Source organism: Pristiophorus japonicus, chromosome 10 (assembly GCF_044704955.1).
Source record: "Pristiophorus japonicus isolate sPriJap1 chromosome 10, sPriJap1.hap1, whole genome shotgun sequence".
NCBI classification, from domain to species: domain Eukaryota; kingdom Metazoa; phylum Chordata; class Chondrichthyes; family Pristiophoridae; genus Pristiophorus; species Pristiophorus japonicus.
The window spans coordinates 64351725-64375075 of NC_091986.1; the positions used below are offsets into that span (position 1 = coordinate 64351725).

Consider the following 23351-nt stretch of genomic DNA (forward strand, 5'->3'; position numbering starts at 1 on the left):
TCAAACGTTTAAAACATTCACCGTTTGCGCTCCAAGAAGGAAGTGGAGCGCTAAATCAAGCCCTGCACTTCCTTCGTGGAGCAGAACCGTCAGCAGGTGGGACCGTGCAGCGCTGCTGCTTTCAAAGGATCCTTCCCTCCCTTAAAGGGAAGAGCCATCGCTGCAAGGTCTGCAATATAAATAGTATCTACCTGGACCACTAAAGCAGCTGTGATCTCGCGCGATCAGCCCAGCACTCAAGCGGTGGGCTGGGCTGATCACAGGCAGGATCCTATGAAAAAAACTGGAACAAGGAAGGTAAGCTTCTTTTACTTACCTCGGCCACCTCGCCTTTAATCATCGCCCCCGAAGAGGCGGCCGCCCAATGCACACCTCCTGCAGCTGCTGGTGTTTTCTCCCAGCGCTGCTGCAGGGGGTCGAAGTCAATTTCGGGTGTGGGGCACTACCGGGGCGATGCGCACGGTGATGTCGTCACAATCTCCAGGCGAAAGTGATCGAGGCGCAACATCATAGCACCGCCGCAAAGCTCCTGCTGAATATGGCGGGAGTCGATGTCAGTGTTGCACCTGGTCGCAAAGCCATTTTCACCCCGGTAGCCCCAGGGGCACTAATGGGAGGCGCCAAGGCACCTAATTTCACCCTCTATGATTCTCCCAAATCCATACCCACCAGTCCCACAACACCATGTTTGAACCTCTCCAATCAGATTTCTGCCCCTGCCACAGCACTGAAACGGCCCGTATCAAAGTCATAAATTACATGCTATGTGACTGTGACCGTGGTGCTCCATCCATCCTCATCCTTCTCCAACTCTCTGAAACCTTTCACACGCTTGACCACACAATCCTCCTTCAATGCTTCTCCTCCTTTGCTATATAAGTGTAAGTTGTTGTTGAAGCAATTAAGCAAACTCCTTATTCTTTAAAAAAAGTGCTATGGGATTTTTTATGCCCACCTGAACAGACAGATGAGGCCTCAGTTATTGAGCCAGATTTTGCAGGAGCGGAACATCTCGTGGCATGCCTCGTTGGTTAGACTTGTTCGTGCATGTTTAGGTTTTAACATATTTTTTACCCTGTAGGTTGCTGGAAGTGCGAGCTGATAACGGTGCAGCGAGGGCAACGGGGCATCTGGGTGAAGAATGGGACAAAACAACCAATGAGATTAAAGGATTGAGAAATAAACAGAGGAAGGAGGGTGAATTAGTGTGCATGAATTCAATGTCAAATCGGGTGCAGAAAGAGAAATAAAGAGAGAAATAATGGATTAGGAGAGAAAGGAAAAATAAGAAAAAATAGAAAAATTAAAATTTGACAATTTTAAAATCTCCTAAAACAATTCAAAACCTGAAAGAATGAGACTCCACACTTATAATTATTTACTTTCAGGGCAAGAGAGGTTAATTGGCAGTCACTAACAATTATCATTAGGCAGATGATTACTAGGCTTAATCTCTTTGGTAAGTTTAATGGGCAATTAATGTGTAAATGCAGCAACTTTATGAAACTCACTGGGAGGTTAAGCGCAAGACACCATTTTCGCAAAGCTAATGGTGGAAAGGCAGAAGTCGGCCAGCAACTTGTGCTGATCCTCAATCTCCAGGTATCTCGTCCTCATCACAAGTTGCTGGCTGATTTGCGCACTAATAACGTGCGCCGTTCAATGCTGTTATTCTTTCATCATAATCTGGCCTAATGTCTTATTGGAAAGATAGCGTTCTACAGATTTATTCTTGTGCAATTTCTGATATCAGATGAAAAAGTTACAAGGTTACACATTCCAAAAATGTTGTATTATTATGTACTTTTTTATTATATGATTTTGTTGTGTAAACATTCAAATCCCCAAAAAAATTTTTAATCTATGCAGAGATTTATAACTTGTGACAATGAACAATACAGAAAAGACCAGCATTGAGAAAGGTATGAAAAATTAATATATCAATAAGAGTAAATCTTAAAGTGAAAAATTATACGTGGAAGGCTCTGGTATTTATCTGTACTGATGACAAGCTCTAGATTAACAATATCAGCAAGAAATGTCCTGAGTTATACATGAAGCAGTTAATCCACTCAAATGCTCAAACATAATGCTTGGTATTTAATTTCACTACGAATTTTATTGTTTGAAACTATGCAGATTCAATTTCTTTTTTTTTAAGAATTGAATTCAAAAATAGTCTTTCTGTGATAAGCATAGGAAAAAAACTGAATTTACAATTACAAGATCAAAGATATGCCCTTTTTCTCCAATAGCTACCACAACTGTTGTCATTGCTTTTGTTTCTCTCTTTCTCTGTCTTTGGCCGGAGTTTTCCCTACCTGGGCAGGTCCGATGTGGGCGGTTGCCATGGCAGGTCGCGACCCCCATTGCTGGCCCCATCCTGCTGCACAAAATGACTTTACATCCATAGGGCCCCGCCCTGCCCGATACCCAGCCCTATTAAATAGTGCAGGTCAGCTGGTGTCATCCATGACACGCTTTCAGCCAGGATATTTAAAGGGGCCATGGCCACGTTAATGTAAATAGTGCAGTCAGTGGACTACAGCATTGGAGTGCTGCAAACAGTTTGGAAATTACTGCACAGAGGCAGAGGGCTGCACCTATTTACTTGTGGAGAGAGTCAGAGTATGCAAGGAGATCCTTTTCCCTTCCAATGGGTGGAAGAGACCTCCCCAAGAAACCGAAACAGCCTGGTTGGAGATTGCGGAGGAGATCACAAAAATCCATGGGACATGATCCCGACAGTTACACCAAGCTTATACCAGTGTTGACTCTGCTGGTGCTTGTGGGGTCCATCGGAGGATGTATAATTTGCATGGGATCAGTGGTGCAAGCACCACTACAGGCAGTCCTCTGATGCTCATCTGCCCATGCAGTTGGACGTTCCAATATTTGGCTATCATTGAAGTGGGGGGGGGAGGGGGAAGGGGGGGGTTCCCAGGACCTTCCCATCTTCCACCCACCGGAATACATGCATTGTTCTATCGGCCCCCATGTAAGTAGAGCTTAAGGCTTTTAAGTAAAGAAAATGAAGGTATAAAAAGAGACTATGAAATATGTAATTTTTCTTTTTTATTTTGTTTAAAACCTTATTTTGGACATGTGAAATGTAACCAACATGGGAAAAAATGACATGAAAATGATTTCAAGAAGTGTTTTATGTGATTCTTCTTTTGCTTTTGAACTTTATTATTGTTAGGTTCTCCTGACTGGTCATTCAGTGCTGGTTGTTTTCATAAGTTAGTCGTAATTACTCATTATCAATTTTCCAATTGCTTTCCTTATTTTTATTGACATGTTAGCTGCCTCTCCAGTTCTGAGTACCGCTCATTTACTTTATGAATTAAAGATTGGTTTAATATGTGATGGTAACAGTGAAGTCAGAAGTGTGACAACAGGAAGCAAGTATGACAAATAGAAAGTTAAATGCAAGACTTTTAATACATGATATAAATAGAAGTGCAAAATTAAAACAAAATCAAATTTTGATACTAGAAAAGTGATTATTTTTATTACACTAACCTTTTTCACTAGTGTTTACACTCCCAGAAGTCTCTTTGTGTGGCAGATAGATAAATAAGTAGCAGCAATTACAACCCATAGAATTCTCATGAATATTCTTTCTTTGCAATATTTAAGATTTTTCATTTTCTTCAGAAATGACTGAAGATGAACAGATATCATCAGAAATCATGAAAAGACGATGGGTGCCAAATGTTTTCAAAAGCACATCCTGGGAAGGATTTCAATTTGCAGGGTATGAAATCAAGATTACAGAGGCCACAGATTGCTATGGTGCATATGTATGGCCATCGGTAAGTATTGTTGTCTGTTGTAAAACAATACGGCTTAGAAATTACTTTTTCTGATATTGGTGAACAAATGCATAGTGTGTTTGTATGGCATTCTTCTGTCCACTATTTTAAATGGATTTAAACATCTGATAAAACAGCGAACAAAAGAATGTCCATGAGTGTCATCCAAAATCATTTCAGAGAATCAGAAATTTACAGCACGGAAGGTGGTGGCGCATCGTGTCCACTCCGGCTGACAAAGAGCTATCCAGCCTAATCCCACTTTTCAGGTCTTGGTCCGTAGCCCTGTAGATAACGGCACTTCAAGCACAGATCCAAGCAATTTTTAAATGTGATGCGGGTTTCTGCCTCTATTACCCTTTCAGGCAGTGAGTTCCAGACCCCCACCACCCTCTGGGTGAAGAAATGTCCCTTCAAATCTACTCTAAACCATCTACCAATTACTTTAAATCTATGCTCACTGGTTCTGCCAAGGAAAATAGGTCCTTCCTATCCAATCTATCTGGGCCATTCATAATTTTATACACCTCAATAAGGTCTCCCCTCAGCCTCCTCTGTTCCAAAGAAAACAAACTCAGCCTATCCAATCTTTCCTCATACCCACAATCCTCCAGTCCAGGCAACATCCTCATAAATCTCCTCTGTACCCTCTCAAGTGCAATCACATCTTTCCTGTAATGGGGTGACCAGAACGACACGCAGTACTCTAGCTGTGGCCTAACTAATGTTTTATACAGTTCAAGTAATGTCCCTGCTCTTGTATTATGTGCCTCAGCTAATAAAGGCAAATATCCCGTATGCCTTCTTAACCATCTTATCTACCTGGCCTGCTACCTTCAGGGATCTGTGGACATGCACTCTGTCCCTCTGTTCCACTACACTTCTTAGTGTCCTACCATTTAATGTGTATTCCTTTGCCTTGTTAGTCCTCCCCAAATGCATTACCATTTGCCACTGTTTTGCCCATCTGAACAGTTCATTTATATCTTCCTGTAGCTTTCTTCTTCATCCACACAGCCAATTTTAGCATCATCTGCAAACTTCTTAATCATGCCCCCTATATTAAAGTCTAAATTATTGATATCCTTTGCGACTGTGACAAAGGTAAACTATCCCTTCTCGTTTCTGGACCTGTCTGCAGCCTTTGACACAGTTGACCACTCCATTCTCCTCCAACGCCTCTCCACCAATGTCCAGCCAGGTGGGACTGCATTCGCCTGGTTCCATTCTCATCTATCTAATCGTAGCCAGAAAATCTCCAGCAATGGCTTCTCTTCCCTCTCCCACATCGTTAACTCTGGTGTCCACCAAGGATCTGTCCTTGGACCCTCTTATTTCTCATCTATATGCTGCCACTTGGTGATATCATCCGAAAACAGGAGTCAGTTTCCACATGTACACAGACGACACCCAGCTCTACTGCTCCACCCTTTCTGTAGACACCTGCTTGGTATCTAAATTATCAGATTGCTTGTCCGACATCCAGTACTGGATGAGCAGAAATTTTCTCCAATTAAATTTTGGGAAGCCATTGTCTTTGGTCCCCTCCACAAACTGCGTTCCCTAACCACTGACTCCATCCTCTCCCTAGCATCAATCTGAGGTTGAACAAGACTGTTTGCAACTAGGTGTCATATTTGACCCTGAAATTAGTTTCCAGCCACATATCCGCAGCATGACTAAAAGTGCCTTGTTCCACCTCCGTAACATTGCCCGCCTCCACCCCTGCCTCAGCTTTTCTGCTGCTGAAACCCTCATTCATGTCTTTGTTACCTCTAGACTTGATTACTCCAACTCACTCCTGGCCGGCCTTCCACATTCCACACTACAAAAACTTGAAGTCATCGAAAACTCAGCAGCCCGTACACTAACCCCGCAAAGTCAAGATCGCCCATCACCTCTGTGCTTTCTAACCAACATTGGCTCCCAGTTAAACAATGCCCCGATTTCAAATATTTTCATGTTCTCTCATTTGCTTTCCTAATTCCTTTTTAAATACACCTCTGCACTTTCCATACTCCTCAAGGGTTTCTGCAGTATTGAGCCCTCGGTATCTGTCATAAGCCTCCCTTTTTTTCTTTATTCTACCCTGTAGATCCCCTGACATCCAGGGTGCTCTAGATTTCTTAGTCCCAACCTTTTTCTTGAAGGGCTCTGAACCCTCAGGGTCTCCTCCTTGAATGCGTCCCACTGCTCTGACACTAATTTACCTTCTAGGAGCTGTTTCCAGTCCAATTTGGCTAAATCCCATCTCAGCTTCGCAAAATTGGCTTTTCCTGAATTGGGAACTTTTATTCCCAGTCTGTCTATGTCCTTTTCCATACCTACCCTAAATCTAACTGAATTATGATCACTAGCACTAAAATGTTGTTCCACTGATACCTCTCCCACCTGCCCACCTTCATTCTGTAAAACTAAGTCCAGAAACGCCTCCTCCCTTGTTGGGCTTGTTATATCCTGGCTAAAAAAGTTCTCCTGAATGCATTTTAGGAATTCTGCACCCTCTATACCATTCACACTAATTTTATCTCAGTTAATATTAGGATAGTTGAAATCCCCTACTATTACTGCCCTATAGTTTTTGCACTTTGCAGAAATTTGCCTACATATTTGCTCTTCCATCTCCCTCTGACTGTTTGGGGATCTATAGTACACTCGTAATTCATTTTCTACTTTTTTGCTTTCCAATTTCAGCTTTGCTTCTCTCCCATCTGAATTTATTCTCAGGTTCCCTTCCCCCTGCCAAGCTAGTTTAAACTCTCCCCAGCAGCACTAGCAAATTAACCCCCACCCTCTGTGTAAGACAATGGACTTTATTAAAAGGATTAAGAATGACTATAAGTCGCACTTTCAACAATACCGCATAAAGATTTAAAATCAAAAACCAAAACTACAAATCCTCTAGCTTACCGATTTTAGATTCACACTTCGCAACATCTATGCCCCAATTCCCCCAGTTACGTACAATTAAAAATAACCTTAAACTTCGCAATGTATATGCTCCTACGTTAACTTGTCACGCACAATGTCTCTCACAATGTATATATCCAACTGTTTACAGTTATCCTATTCCCTCAGTTACATATAATTAAAATGCTCCTACATTAACTGGTCATGCACAATGCCTCTCTCAATATACATATCCAACTGTTTGCATTTATCCTATGGCTGATCAGACCAATGGATTAAAAAAACCTCTCAGTGTGTCTGGCTGGACCACACTCCCGTCTTGTTTGAATTCCAAACTGCTTGTAGTGTATAATGTCCATCTCCCGAGGCTACTTTCAAACAAGTTACAGATGATTTTTCTTCTCCCACAAGCCTTCAGTCTTCCCTTAAATTACTCTCATGTACCTGCATTAGTAGACATTTCCATACTACTCCAAAAAAGACACACATAATGCAGCCAGCTCTTCAGACACCAAACATATAGATATAGCACTGCAAGAAGATGTCAATAATCCAGTTAACTCTTGAAACATCACAAAGGCGAAGGGTGCATACAAATGCATATTATGGCTCCTTACAAACACACAATATGGCTCCTTATCATTAAGTAACCACACTCCCATTGCCTTAGAAAGATCCTTCTGCTGTCTGCAGACTCGAACTTGCAATATCTATTCTATCATCAGCAAAATGATACATGATACCCATACCCACATCAACAACTGTGAACATGATCTCAGCCATGGAGCAACTTCAATTCTATTGATCCCCACTCCACCAGCTGGGTGTGTCACCTACTATTGATAGGATTATCTCATTGTTTTGCTCATTCTTTCCCTTGATCACCTGGAACACTTTCTGCACATCCTGGATCTGAGTCATCAATTCCGACAAATTTTCATTAACCTAAGGTAGCTCAAATCTGAATTTAAAGAGATAATCCCCTAACTCTTCCTTCATGGAAGATGCATTAATGTGGGTAGATTTCTGCTCCAATAGAGGATTGTTGTGTAATACATACGGTCCCAATCCTTACATTACAAGTAGTAACATTGCGCTGTCTGTACCGATAGTGTGTGTTGGTTGTTGTTAGACAATATATACCTGTGGCTTTATACATCACATTGGTAGAAGCCTGCTTTCTTACAGCTGCGAGTTGGCACTCATATTTAGAAATGTGTGTAACATTAAAACCACATATCATCTCGTTGTTCATAAACACGTCATACATACACATTGCAGTCAGCCCCTGAATTTTACATTGATCCAAATCAACTGAATAAAATTATCCATTGCGTTTTATCACATATTTAGGTGGGTTGGTGTATTTGAACACAATTTCATCTTGGCTAAAACCAATATTATGCACCATGTGTACCCATGGTTCCATCATTACCAGCATCCGGATAACTATCCTCATGAGACCATCATCACTGGAACCATTACATTCGTGAGGGGCTGCATGCACAACTGTGAGATTTCTTAATTGATATGTTGTGCGGTTAGACACGTACCGTTGGTCTGCCCGTAAGTGTTTGTCTGATGCCCACATTAAAACCCTACCCCCAGCTCTCCTATCCAGATTGGCCTGTGTGTCTTGAATATTCAAGAAATCAACATTACATAAGCATCATTCAAAGCCGCCTCATGTGGCGCATTTCGAACTCCTCTAATGATATCATTTATAGCTCAAGCATGCATTTCCAATTGTCGGACTATCTCGATCATAAGTATCACCTCTGCATCTAGCTGTTGTGACCCTATGTTCCCCTGGTTGCTTAATGCCCATTGTACCTTGGTCCTCAATTGGCTCAATTGACTATCCAAATTCATTATATCTCCCATTTGAATCCACCCTATAGCCGAATTCCACATGGTTAAAATGTTATTCCACAAGCTACGCTTCTTCCTCTTCCTCGGTGATCGAACAATCTGTTCTCCCCTTTTCTCTGCTTCTTCCCTTTGTTCACTGTTTTCCCTCCAAAAACCCTTAAACAACTGTTTCAAAAGATCCCGTAGCCAATTTCGACTAGGCCTACTACACCAAGTTGGCAAATTGAGGCTGGATATATTGATGATTAATTCTCTTTCATCCAACACGACATTGTTTAACATAACTACCTCACCGGGAACCAACACCAATCCATTGCTAGGACCTGGAAATGGAATAGAACACCCATCTTTCTCTCCCGGCAATTCTTCCCACCCTTTCCGAACTAATTGAATTACCAGCTGGGGATGATTAGGACATTCGGTCGCATCTCTTGTCCAATTTCTTGCTACACATATATATGTCCCAGTGTGATTCTTTGGCCAGAAATTTCTCCAACAATAACTTGCCTAATCCAGCAATATGGTACAATCAATTCCCCCAGCCTTCCAGAAGCACACAGCTTGAGTCCCATGGCCTGAGGCAAATCTTAATTCTGGGATGGACAGCCAACTAGTCTTATTTGAGCACTTGAGACAATATACTGAACAGTCCCTTGTGGAGGGGCTCGAAAACACTCACCCGCACGTAGTTCCGGACCATAACTTGGTCCCCTATCTCCCATTCCTGTGTTTTACTCGGGGCCAGGTGTAGTTGATTATGATGGTGTACCCTCCCGATATCCCTCAGGCACAATCCACCAACCCCTTTAAACAGCATCGCCAATTCCACCCGTTCTTCCCGATGGTCACCTACTTAAAACAAATGATACAGAGAATCCATTGTGACTCTGCTTAAGAGCCCGAGGGGTTAATTTGTAACATGATCATAAAATTCCTTCTACCCCAGGAGCAAATATTCTCTTCAAATTAAGAAAATTTCCAATATTCAAAAGGTGTCACCTACTGAATTAAAAGAGTTCACAGCTACTTGTGAAAACAGTTAACTTCCTTTTTTTCACAAGCTGACTAAAACAGACACCATCAATCAATGTCAACTTCAGTCACACAACTTGCAGTCTTTCCAGTTTAAAAAAACTTTTACTTTTGCAAAGTCTCTGTGCTTTTAAAATACATTCAGTAAAACAACTGCATACACAATAGTATTTCATCCTTTTCTCCCCAGTCACACATTGGTCCAAAATTTTTTTTAAAAAACAATACCAATTATTGATGTTGATTGCCTCATATCGAGAACTAAATCTTAAACTAACCAATGCAACTTGGAAAAAAAGGAGGAACCACAGCCCACAAAGGAACAGTGCACATGCTTTTCTACAACGTTAACATTCACATTGAAACATCAAAGAAAAACACTAGAACAGTAGAAAAGAGACATGAGTTTCCCTTTTCTTCTTTTGATTCAGTCATAACTATTTATCCATTTTTCCTTAAACCTATTTTCAATTTCTGATGCCTGTAGGTTACGGCATTTTAAGTGCACATCCAAGTATTTTTTTAAATGTGGTGAGGTTTTCTGACTCTCCCAACCTTTCAAGCAGTGAGTTTCAGAACTCCCCGCCCCACCTGAAGAAATTTCCCCTCATATCTTCTCTAAACCTCCCTCCAATTACTTTATATCTATGCCCCCTACAGTTTTTAGCACTTTTCTCCGCTATCTGCCTTCAATTCATGGTTTGGATTCCAACTGAATATCTCTTTTTAAACTAATTTCTCCTTTTTTTTAAGCAGTCAGCAACTAACTTCAAACCTTATCTTTTCCAGCACACAGGGGCCTCTCTACATTCCATACATCACTCTAGCCCAGGAAAAAAATGGGTGGAGCTAAAACAAACAGAACAAGCTTTCTTTTAAAGACAGACTTTCAAACTAACAAAAATTCATCCATTCCCCAAATATCTGCTTCTTTTTTCCCTGTCTTTTAAACAATCAGCATAACACATTTCCGGATCATAAAGATATAGCAAGTGCAGTTCTTCTCTGAATCCCTATCTTATATTTAAACTCTTTGAAGTTCTTTTTGGATTCCGCATGGTCCTTCTGCCCATTCTGTTTCACAACCTTTCTCTGCACCACCTTAATCTCCTGATACCTCTGCTCAGGATTGTCCCTTACTCCCAGCTTCGCTACTTCTTGAACCATATTTTTAGCTGGATCGTGTTATAGGCGACCACATAATCACTTTGCAATGCCCTTGTTTGGCTGTCCTGTTCAGGCGGCACAAACCTTTGTTCCGACATGGGGTTCATCGGCGCCAGGTGTGCAGGCATCTCAGGTGGAGGCCTTACATTCCTGTACTGGGACCCATCATCAGACTCCTCCCTTTCCTCCACCTCTTATTCCATACTGGGGTTCATTAGGCAAATAATATCTCTTTTTATGCCCAGTTCTTTTCCTAGTTTCTGACTCTTCTGCACACATCTTGTGTGATCAGTCTCACGCTCTCTTTGTTTTTGCAGCACCTTAAAAGCTGCTCTGGCTGTCTCCTCAGCCTCCTGGGCCTGCCTAAAATTTGTTTTATACTCCCCCCTTATAGTCACCGCACCCCCTCGAGCACTCTGTAACCTGGCACTGCAAGTATTCTATTGTGCTTTCCTGTCACAGTTTATCGGCTGCTCTGCCATTCCACGACTCTTCCAGCTTCTTGAGCAGGCGATTAATCATTGCTTCTCTATCACTAGCTTTCCTTTTTAACTCCTCAATCGCCTTCTCTAGTTCTCTCAATTTTTACCGATTATTATGTGACTCCCTGCGGTAAGCCATCAGCCACACTGCCTTGTGCCTCAGTGGTTTATTGAGTGGACCCTCTGTCCACTCTCTCGCTTCCTGGGTGGGGTCTTCCCCCTCCCTTATGTCCTGTACCCATGGATCAATTGAGCTGATTCTACTGTGAATATATTTCACGAACAATTCATCCATAGACATTCCTTTCTTTTTAATCTCCCCTAGTAAGCATTCTTAGCTTAATGTCCCTTCATGGTTGCCATGCTGTAGGACTTTTTCCTATGGGTTTCGAACATCAAGACATAAAAACACTGAGATTTTCCAATACTTTTTTAAAAAAGATTCAAAATTACTATAAGTTCCGAACTCAACACTACTGCATACAGATTTAAAATCAAAAACCAAAACTAAAAATCCTCTAGATTATCGATTTTAGATTCACACTTCACAACATCTATGCCCCAATTGCCCCAGTTACGTACAATTAAAAATAACCTTAAACTTTGCAATGTATATGCTCCTACGTTAACTGGTCATGCACAATGCCTCTCACAATGTATATATTCAACTTTTACAGTTATCATATTCCCCCAGTTACATACAATTAAATCACTCCTATGTTAACTGGTCATGCACAAAGCCTCTCACAATATACATATCCAACTGTTTACAATTATCCTATGGCTAATCAGACCAATAGATTAAAAAGCCTTTCAGTGTGTCTGGCTGGACCACACTCCTGTTGACGGCCTGGCTCAAGAGAAAGATCTCCTTTGTCTTTTGGGTTTTATAGCACCTCAAACAAACTAATCCCGTGTAACAGCCAGATGTCCAATTTTGTTTGGCCAGAGATAACTTGACCATTTCACTGATTGGCCAACGCAAATGTCCTTCAACATGCCTGTTCCTGTTTGATGCCTCTTCCTGTTTGAATTCAAACTTTACACAGTTCTGTTAAACTTCCTGTTTGAATTCCAAACTGCTTGTAGTGTGTAATGCCCATCCCCCGAGGTTACTTGCAAACAGGTTACAGATGATTTTTCTTCTCCCACAAGCCTTCACCAGCAAGGATATTGGTCCCAGCTCTGTTGATGTGCAATTCATCTGGCTTGTACAGGTCCCATCTCCCCCATTAACGGTCCCAATGCCTCAGGAATCTAAAGCCCTCCCACCTGCACCAATTCTCCAGCCACACATTCATCTGCTCTATCCCCATATTTCTGTACTCACAGCATGTGGCATTGGGAGTAATCTGGAGATTGCTACCTTTGAGGTCCTGCTTTTTAATCTCTCTCCTAGCTCCCTAAACTCTGCCTGCAGGACCTCATCCTTCTTTCTACCTGTGTCATTGGTACCGATATGGACCACGGCCTCTGGCTGTTCACCCTCTCTCCTCAGAATGCCCTGTTGCCGCTTGGTGTTATCCTTGAACCTGGCACCAGGGAGGCAACATATCATCCTGGAGTCACATCTGTGGACGCAGAAATGCCTGTCTGCTCCCCTGACTATTAAATCCTCTAGCAGTATTGCTCTTCCACTCTTCTTCCTCCTCCCCCTGTGCAGCTGAGCCACCCGTGGTGCCATGGACTTGGCTCTGGCTGCACTCCCCAGAGGAACCATTACCCCCACCTGCACTTAGAACAGAATATTGGTTGGAGAGTGAGATGTACTCCGGGGACTCCTGCACTACCTGCCTGGTCCTCCTCTTCTGTCTGGCGGTCACCTATTCCCTATTTGCCTGCACACTTGTAAGCCCGGTCTCGGGCCTGCACTCCGCACTCCTTTTATTGCCGCTGCCGCTCTCGCTCCCTTTCCAGACTTATTTTTTGTAATTTTTGTAATTTTCAAGTCTTTGTTAACAGTGAAAGTGAAATAGAAATAGAAATAAAAATACCACTGCTGGCCATAGAATAAAATATGTTCAACTGCGTAACATAAACTAACTCCTATTTCTATTGCTGCATCACACAGGCCTTGGTGTTGTGTTATTACCTGGAACACAGCCAAAAAGAGAATAGTCTCAATGATAAAAATGTAATTGAAATAGGATCAGGAACAGGACTGGTGTCAATTGTTGCTGGCATACTTGGTGAGTAAAGACCATTTTTTAAAATAATGTCTTTCATTCATATAATGTTCCTCAAACAAAGGACTGTCTTAGAGAATTTTACCATAGGGAGATGTGAGTACTGAGCAAGAAGCTCCTGGTTGCTGTAGCAGTGCTCAGATTGCCACACGTGTGAAGTCGATGGCTCCCTGTACCTGGGGAATCCGGCCATAGACGCAAATCTGAGTGCACACTCATTCTGGCTATTGTCATCACAGAGGAAATTTACATAATTGTTGGCCCTGGCAATCAAGCCATCAGTGACCTGCCTTATGCATTTATTTGTCTTCAGTAGCGCCCTAAAAGGATCCAGAGGCGAAAAAGTTGAGGACGGCAGTCACTTTCACAGCCATTGATAATGCATGGCCATCAGGTCCAGCAGGGAACAGGTCTTCCTGTAGGAGGTTACAGATATCTGCCAACACGTCACATGACAACCTCAGCCTGTGGAAGCACTGCTCTTCCAAGAGGTCAAGGAAGCTGAGCCTTTGTCTGTAAACGCTGTGATGTGGGTACTGCCTCCTGCAACCTTGGGCCCTCTCTTGTCTTCCTCCTTCCTATGCAACTTCCTCCTGTGCACCTCCCTCTGTCCACCTCTCCCCTGTGTATGTGCTGACCCCATCACAGCATGTAGTCGATGCCGTTGAAGGTGATGGTCTTCCTCTTCTGATGCAATGTCAAACACATTCAAGGCACTCCCATCTTGATCTTGTCAATTTAAAATCCTCAAAGGGACGTCGAGCGGGGAGTTCGTGAGGCGTCCTATAAAAGGCCCGACATCGGAGAAGCAGCGGGACTTCGAGCGGGGAGTTCATCAGGCAGCCTATAAAAGGCCCAACATCGGAGAGGCAGCGGGACTTCGAGCGGGGAGTTCGTGAAGCGGCCGAAAAAAGGCCCGACATCGAAGAAGCTGCAGGACTTCGAGCGGGGAGTTCATGAGGCGGCCTATCAAAGGCCCAACATCGGAGAGGCAGCGGGACTTCGAGCGGGGAGTTCATGAGGCGGCCTATCAAAGGCCGACATCGGAGAGGCAGCGGGACTTCGAGCGGGGAGTTCATGAGGGGGCCTATCAAAGGCCCGACATCAGAGAGGCAGCGGAACTTCGAGCGGGGAGTTCATGAGGCGGCCTATCAAAGGCCCGACATCGGAGAGGCAGCGGGAGTTCGAGCGGGGAGTTCATGAGGGGGCCTATCAAAGGCCGACATTGGAGAGGCAGCGGGACTTCGAGCGGGGAGTTCATGAGGCGGCCTATCAAAGGCTCGACATCGGAGAGGCAGCGGGATTTCGAGCGGGGAGTTCATGAGGCGGCCTATCAAAGGCTCGACATCGGAGAGGCAGCGGGATTTCGAGCGGGGAGTTCGTGACGCGACCTATCAAAGGCTCGACATCGAAGAGGCAGCGGGACTTCGAGCGGGGAGTTCATGAGGGGGCCTATCAAAGGCCCGACATCAGAGAGGCAGCGGGACTTCGAGCGGGGAGTTCATGAGGCGGCCTATCAAAGGCCCGACATCGGAGAGGCAGCGGGACTTCGAGCGGGGAGTTCATGAGGCGGCCTATCAAAGGCCAGCCGGTGCAGCTGCAGCAGGGTGAGAAGGCAAAAAAGAAGTAGAAAGAAATTGAAAGGTGACATCACAGTTAAGGGGATAAGTGATTGGCTGGTGATTGATGAGTAGTTTTTCTTTTTTTTCTTTATCATTGCTGTTGCCAAATTAAGTTAATCTAAGTGTTAAGTCATGGCAGGAGAGCTCGGACATGTGTTATGTCCTCCTGTAATATGTGGGAATTCAGGGACGCTTCCAGTGTCCCTGATGACTACATGTGCGGGAAGTGCATCCGCCTGCAACACCTGACAGACCGTATTGCGGCACTGGAGCTGCAGGTGGATTTACTCTGGAGCATCCACGATGCTGCGAATGCCGTGAATAGCACGTTTAGTGAGTTGGCCACTTCGCAGGTAAAGGGTACACAGCCAGATAGGGAATGGGTGACCAACAGGAAGAGCAGTGCAAGGAAGGTAGTGCAGGGGTCCCCTGCGGTCATCCCCCTGCAAAACAGATACACCGCTTTGGGTATTGTTGGGGGGGGATGACTCATCAGGGCAGGGCAGCAGCAGCCAAGTCCATGGCACCGTGGATGGCTCTGCTGCACAGGAGGGCAGGAAAAAGAGTGGGAGAGCTATAGTGATAGGGGATTCGATTGTAAGGGGAATAGATAGACATTTCTGCGGCCGCAATAGAGATTCCAGGATGGTATGTTGCCTCACTGGTGCAAGGGTCAAGGATGTCTCGGAGCGGTTTCAGGACATTTTGAAGGGGGAGGGTGAACAGACAGTTGTTGTGATGCATATAGGTACCAACGATATAGGTAAAAAATGGGATGAGATCCTACAAGACAAATTTAGGGAGCTCGGAACTAAATTAAAAAGTAGGACTTCAAAAGTAGTAATCTCAGGATTGCTGCCCGTGCCACGTGCAAGTCAGAGTAGGAGTCGCAGGATAGCTCAGATGAATGCATGGCTTGAGGAGTGGTGCAGCAGGGAGGGATTCAAATTCCTGGGACATTGGAACCAGTTCTGGGGGAGGTGGGACCAATACAAACCGGATGATCTGCACTTGGGCAGGACCAGAACCAATGTCCTTGGGGGAGTGTTTGCTAGTGCTGTTGCGGAGGGGTTAAAATAAAATGGCAGGGGAATGGGAACCTATGTGGGGAGACAGAGGGAAGTAGAATGGAGGCAGAAGCAAAAGATAGAAAGAAGAAAAGTAAAAGTGGAAGGCAGAGAAACCCAAGGCAAAAAGCAAAAAGGGCCACATTACAGCAAAATTCTAAAGGGGCAAAGGGTGCTAATAAAACAAGCCTGAAGGCCCTGTGCCTCAATGCGAGGAGTATTCGAAATAAGGTGGACGAATTAACTGCACAGATAGCAGTTAATGGATATGATGTAATTGGCATCACGGAGACATGGTTCCAGGGTGACCAAGGCTGGGAACTCAACATACAGGGGTATTCAACATTTAGGAAGGACAGACAGAAAGGAAAAGGAAGTTGGGTGGTGCTGCTGGTTAAAGAGGAAATGAATGCAATAGTAAGGAGGGACATTAGCCTGGATGGTGTGGAATCTGTATGGGTGGAACTGCAGAATACCAAAGGACAGAAAACGCTAGTGGGAGTTGTGTACAGACCACCAAACAGTAGTAATGAGGTTGGGGTCAGCATCGAACAAGAAATTAGGGATGCGTGCAATAAAGGTACAGCAGTTATCATGGGCGACTTTAATCTACATATTGATTGGGCTAACCAAATTGGGAGCAATGCAGTGGAGGAGGATTTCCTGGAGTGTATTAGAGATGCTTCCTAGACCAATATGTCGAGGAAGCAAATAGAGGGCTGGCCATCCTGGACTGGGTGCTGTGTAATGAGAAAGGACTAATTAACAATCTTGTTGTGCGAGGCTCCTTGGGGAAGAGTGACCATAACATCGTAGAATTCTTTATTAAGATGGAGAGTGACACAGTTAATTCAGACACTAGGGTCCTGAACTTAAGGAAAGGTAACTTTGATGGTATGAAACGAGAATTGGCTAGAATAGACTGGCGAGTGATACTTAAAGGGTTGACAGTGGATAGGCAATGGCAGACATTTAAAGATCACATGGATAAGCTTCAACAATTGTCCATCCCTGTCTGGAGTAAAAATAAAACGGGGAAGGTGGCTCAACCATGGCGAACAAGAGAAATTAAGGATCGTGTTAAAGCCAAGGAAGAGGCATATAAATTGGTCAGAAAAAGCAGCAAACCTGAGGACTGGGAGAATTTTGTAATACAGCAGAGGAGGACAAAGGGTTTAATTAGGAGGGGGGAAATAGAGTATGAGAGGAAGCTTGCTGGCAACATAAAAACTGACTGCAAAAGCTTCTATAAATATGTGAAGAGAAAAAGATTAGTGAAAAAAAAACGTAGGTCTCTTGCAGTCAGATTCAGGTGAATTTATAATGGGAACAAAGAAATGGCGGACCAGTTAAACAAATACTTTGATGCTGTCTTGAGAAAGGAAGACACGAATAACCTTCCGGAAATACTAGGTGACCGAGGGTCTAGTGGGAAGGAGGAACTGAAGGATATCCTTATTAGGCGGAAAATTGTGTTAAGAAAATTGATGGGATTGAAGGCCAATAAATCCGCGGGGCCTGATAGTCTTCATCCCAGAGTACTTAAGGAAGTGGCCCTAGAAATAGTGGATGCATTGGTGATCATTTTCCAATAGTCTATCAATTCTGGATCGGTTCCAATGGACTGAAGGGTAGCTAATGTAACACCACTTTTTAAGAAAGGAGGGAGAGAGAAAACGGGTAATTATAGACTGGTTAGCCTGACATCAGTAGTGGGGAAAATGTTGGAATCAATTATTAAGGATGAAATAGCAGCACATTTGGAAAGCAGTGACAGGATCGGTCCAAGTCAGCATGGATTTATAAAAGGGAAATCCTGCTTGACAAATCTTCTAGAATTTTTTGAGGATGTAACTGGTAGAGTGGACAAGGGAGAACCAGTGGATGTGGTGTATTTGGACTTTCAAAAGGTTTTTGACAAGGTCCCAGACAAGAGATTGGTGTGCAAAATTAAAGCACATGGTATTGAGGGTAATGTACTGACGTGGATAGAGGACTTGTTGGCAGACAGGAAGCAGAGAATCGGGATAAACGGGTCCTTTTCAGAATGGCAGGCAGTGATTAGTGGGGTGCCGCAGGGCTCAATGCTTTGACCCCAGCTATTTACAATATACATTAATGATTTGGATGAGGGAATTGAGTGTAATATCTCCAAGTTTGCAGATGACACTGAGCTGGATGTCGGTGTGACCTGTGAGGAGGATGCTAAAAGGATTCAGGGTTACTTGGACAGGTTAGGTGAGTGGGCAAACACATGGCAGATGCAGTATAATGTGGATAAATGTGAGGTTATCCACTTTGGATAACCTCACACGAAGGCAGAAAATGATCTGAAAACGGCAGATTAGGAAAAGGGGAGGTGCAATGAGACATGGGTGTCATGGTACATCAGTCATTTAAAGTTGGCATGCAGGTATAGCAGGCGGTGAAGAAGGCAAGTGGTATATTGGCCTTCATAGCTAGGGGATTTGAGTATCGGAGCAGGGAGGCTTACTGCAGTTGCACTAGGCCTTAGTGAGGACTTACCTGGAATATTGTGTTCAGTTTTGGTCTCCTAATCTGAGGAAGGACATTCTTGCTATTGAGGGAGTGCAGCGAAGGTTCACCAGACTGATTCCCGGAATGGAAGGACTGATATATGAGGAGAGACTGGATCAACTTGGCCTCTATTCACTGGAGGTTAGAAGGATGAGAGAGGATCTCATAGAAATATCTAAAATTCTGACAGGACTGGACAGGTTAGTTGCAGGAAGAATGTTCTTGATGTTGGGGAAGTCCAGGACCAGGGGCCATAGTCTAATGATAAGGGATAAGCCGTTTAGGACTGAGATGAGGAGAAACTTCTTCACTCAGAGAGTTGTTAACCTGTGGAATTCCCCACCGCAGAGAGTTGTTGATGCCAGTTCATTGGATATATTCAAGAGGGAGTTAGATATGGCCCTTACGGCTAAAGGGATCAAGGGGTATGGAGCGAAAGCAGGAAAGGGGTACTGAGGTGAATGATCAGCCATGATTTGGCAGATGGAGTATAATGTTGGAAAGTGTGAAGTCATGCACTTTGGCAGAAAAAATCAAAGAGCAAGTTATTATTTAAGTGGAGAAAGATTGCAAAGTGCCGCAGTACAGCGGGATTTGGGGGCTACTTGAGCATGAAACACAAAAGGTTAGTATGCAGGTACAGCAAGTGATCAGGAAGGCCAATGGCATCTTGGCCTTTATTGCAAAGGGGATGGAGTATAAAAGCAAGTCTTGCTACAGCTACATAAGGTATTGGTGAGGCCACACCTGGAATACTGTGTGCAGTTTTGGTTTCCATATTTACGAAAGGATATACTTGCTTTGGAGGCAGTTTAGAGAAGGTTCACTAGGTTGATTCCAGGGATGAGGGGGTTAACTCATGAGGAAAGGTTGAGTAGGTTGGGCCTCGACTCATTGGAATTCAGAAGAATGAGAGATGATCTTATCGAAATGTATAAGATTATGAGGGGGCTTGACAAGGTGGATGCAGAGAGGATATTTCCACTGATGGGGGAGACTAGAACTAGATGGCATGATCTTAGAATAAGGGGCCGCCCATTTGAAACAGAGATGAGGAGAAATTTCTTCTCTCAGAGAGTTGTAAATCTGTGGAATTCGCTGCCTCAGGGAGCTGTGGAAGCTGGGACATTGAATAAATTTAAGATAGAAATAGGCAGTTTCTTAAACGATAAAAGGATAAGGGATTATGGGAAGTGGGCAGGGAAGTGGAGCTGAGTCCATGATCAGATCAGCCATGATCTTATTGAATGGCGAAGTAGGCTCGAGGGGCCATATGGCCTACTCCTGCTCCTATTTCTTATGTTCTTATATGCCTTTGTTAAAGGGGACACTTTGGAGTCAGGTTGCGCTCCCACCCCAAAACTTAAAAGCTTATAACTTCCACCCATCCCCAACCCACTCATTCTTGGGGTTAAAATTTCCCCAGTATATGTTTTGTTCGAGGTAAGAAGTAGATGTATATTATGGATCACCAAATAGTGGGAAACAGGTAGAGGAGAAAGTCTGCAAGCACAGTTTATAAAGCTGTAAAAACAGTTAAAATGGAGGATTTCAATTATCCTAATACCAGGGAGGAGGGAGAGACTAGAGAAGATGGGATTGTTCTCCTTAGCGCAGAGAAAGTTAAGGGGAGATTTAATAGGGGTGTTCAAAATTATGAAGGAAATGATGCTGTCTGCAGGATTTGGGACGAGGTCAGTGGCAGATGAAAACGGTAGTCAGAAGCTCTGCATTGCCAAACTTCTGCCCTCTCAAAAAAAAGTCTGCAGAAGTTCCAAGCTATTACTTCTAACTGTAAAAGGAAAATAAATTAATAGTTGTATTATGCAAATAAACTCTTGTCAAAATAATGTTTAATGAGTAGATAAGCTTAAATATTCAAACAGTAAATACCATTCTTAAATTTGAAATTGAATTAACTAAAGAGAACAAATGTAATTTAATTGCATTTATAGCAGACTCTTGCATTGAATTTGTGGTGTGAGATTTCAGTAACAAATGAGCTAACATGCTATTGATACGATAGCATGGTCCAATTTCAACCTGCTTGCAATTATTTGGGAACCTTGGCCTCCAGACTCACAAATATTTTGGTCAGTAAATCACCTGTTAAACATAAGAACATAAGAAATAATAGCAACCATATGGTCCTTCGAGCCTGCTTTGTTATTCAATAAGATCATGGCTGATCTTTGACCTCAACTCCACTTTCCTGTTTGATCCCCATATCCCTTGATTCCCCTAGACTCAAATATCTATTGATTTCAGCCTTGAAAATACTCAACAATTGAGCATTCACAGCCCTCTGGGGTAGAGAATTACAAAGATTCACAACTCTCTGAGTGAAGAAATTTATCCTCATCTTGGTCCTAAGTGGCCGCCCTCTTATCCTGAGTCTATAGGCTGAATTTTAATGGGGTACGCGTGTTGGTGAAGGGGGGTTCCGGGTAGAATGGGTTTCCCGCAAGCCCTGCCGAATTTAACAGTAGGGCCTGATTAGCATGGGAAGTCCTCTGTTTCCCACCCGCAGCCAGCCAGATTGAGATGCTGGCTGGCTCAGGGTGGTAGGCCTGTGGCACTAGGCCTCACAGAGGAGGGAGGGAGGGATCGGGTGGATGTCTGAGTTGGCAGGAGCAGCACAGGGAAGGCGGGGGGCAAATCTGCAGAAGATTGCAAGCCGGGAGGAGTGAAGGGGGAGAGGGGTCTGCAGAAGATCACAGGCCCAGAGAAGCGGGGGGTGAGGGGTTCTGCAAAAGATCGCATGCCGGGAGGAGCGGGGAGTGGGTCTGAAGGGATCGAGGCCAGGAGCAGTACGGGGAAGGCCGGAAGAGCAGAGGGGGAGGAGGCATAGGGGTCCTTGGGGGTGGGGGGGCGGGGCGGAGGCCTTGTGGAGGCATCGGAGGCATGGGAAGGGGGATCAGAGACCTGGGTGGAGGGATCGGAGCATTGGAGAGGGGATTGGAAGCTTTGGGGGGATCAGGGGCCTGGCGGGGGTGGTTGAAGGCCTGGGAGGGGGATTGGAGACCTAGGCAGGGGAGATCGGAGGCCCGGGGGGGATTGGGGGCCTGGGCAGGGGAGATCGGAGGCCTGGGGGAGATTGGGGGCCTGGGCAGGGGGGAATCAGAGGCCTGAGGGTGATTGGGGGCCTGGGCGGGGGGATCGGAGGCCTTGCAGGGGTTGGGTTAGGCAGGGACCCTGGATCCCTCCTGAATGCAGCAGTCCTCGCCTTGTTGTAGCTGCTGGGTTTTACGAGGTAAAACCTGGCCTGTTACTGTTAAACTCAAAATGGAGGTTAAAGAAGACCTCATTATAATATTTTAAAAGACAGCCCGCCTCCTGGGAGTGGCTTGGATGCCCGCCACTATCCCACCTCCGTTAAAAGCATTGGAGGTGGGTTCAGGTCGGGATTTTTAACACTTTAACGCTCCCGAGCCAGCTGTTTTTTTTAGGTTAATATTTCCCCTATGTCTAGACTCTCCAGCCAGGGGAAACAGCCTCTCAGCATTTTCCCTGTCAAGCCCTCTCTGAATCTTATATGTTTCAATGAGATCATCTCTCATTCTTCTAAACTCCAGTGAGTATAGGCCCAGTCTACTCAATCTCTCCTCATTGGACAACCCTCTCATCCCAGGAATCAATCCAGTGAACCTTTGTTGCACTTCCTCTAAGGCAAGTATATCGTTTTTTAGAGGTGCATAGCGCCTCCTGGGGTGGGGAACCGGCTCCAGGAAATTGCCCAGGAGTTTGCGGAGGCTGCTGACGTGGCGGTTAATGCCCCGGGCAACCGATGATGATGTCGTCGCCGTGCACAGAGAGCCCTCACCGCCCCATGCCAACCCCTTACCGCCACATGGGGGAAATTGCCCCGTGAGCCATGAGGCTGGCTTGAACGGATGTTAACGCCAGCTTCGTGGGTCGTGAAGCTGGCCGACATCCGCTCTCAGGTCGCTACTTAAAGGGGAGGGTGCCATGCCCCGCGCCACCATCTTTTCTGAATTGTCGACTGTTGGATCAGCTCCAGAATGGCCGCCATCGTGCAGCCCCGCACTCCGTTTTGGGTGTCAGGCTGCAGGCCCAGTCCCACTCTGTCCTGGTAGCTGAGTGGAGGCCATCAAATGGCTTGCAGAGTGCACAGCGACCCTCCCCTTTCAGCAAATGGGAGGGGCGTTGAAGCATGTCGGCACTATGTGGAGCATCCATGTAGCGCTTCACTCACCCCCACTATAGCATTCTGGGAACCGTCCCTAAAGGAAGTGGAGCATGCCAGATTGTGCTCCACCTTCTTTGAGGGGGCGGTAAGCCCAATTCAGTGGCGGGGTGGAACTTCTGTGCCAGGTGCAGAAATTACCGGCCCCAGCTGGTTACTGTCCCCCAGTCGGGGTGCATGGCAATTTTGTCCCCCAATACTGATAAGGAAACCAAAACTGTCATAGTATTCCAGGTATGGTCTCACCAAAGCCCTGTAAAATTGCAGCAAGACTTCTTTACTCTTGTATTCCAAACCACTTGCAATAAAGGCCAACATACTGTTTTCCTTCCTAATTGCTGGCTGTACCTACATACTAACTCTCTGTGTTTCCTGTACGAGGATACCTAAATCTCTCTGTACACCAATATTTAATAGTTTCTCACCATATAAAAAATATTCTGTTTTTCT

The 23351-nt window shown here is 44.6% G+C and overlaps 1 protein-coding gene across 1 annotated transcript in view; it reads left to right on the forward strand.

Annotated features, from left to right (window-relative positions):
- The first annotated feature begins 1888 nt into the window (after positions 1–1888).
- LOC139274595 (putative methyltransferase-like protein 21E) overlaps positions 1889–23351 on the forward strand; it is an 86615-nt gene continuing 65152 nt past the window's right edge. Inside the window, exons 1-3 of the mRNA XM_070891275.1 lie at positions 1889–1922; positions 3661–3818; positions 13353–13470. Coding sequence (XP_070747376.1) covers positions 1889–1922; positions 3661–3818; positions 13353–13470 — 310 coding nt within the window. The remainder of the gene's footprint in view (positions 1923–3660; positions 3819–13352; positions 13471–23351) is intronic.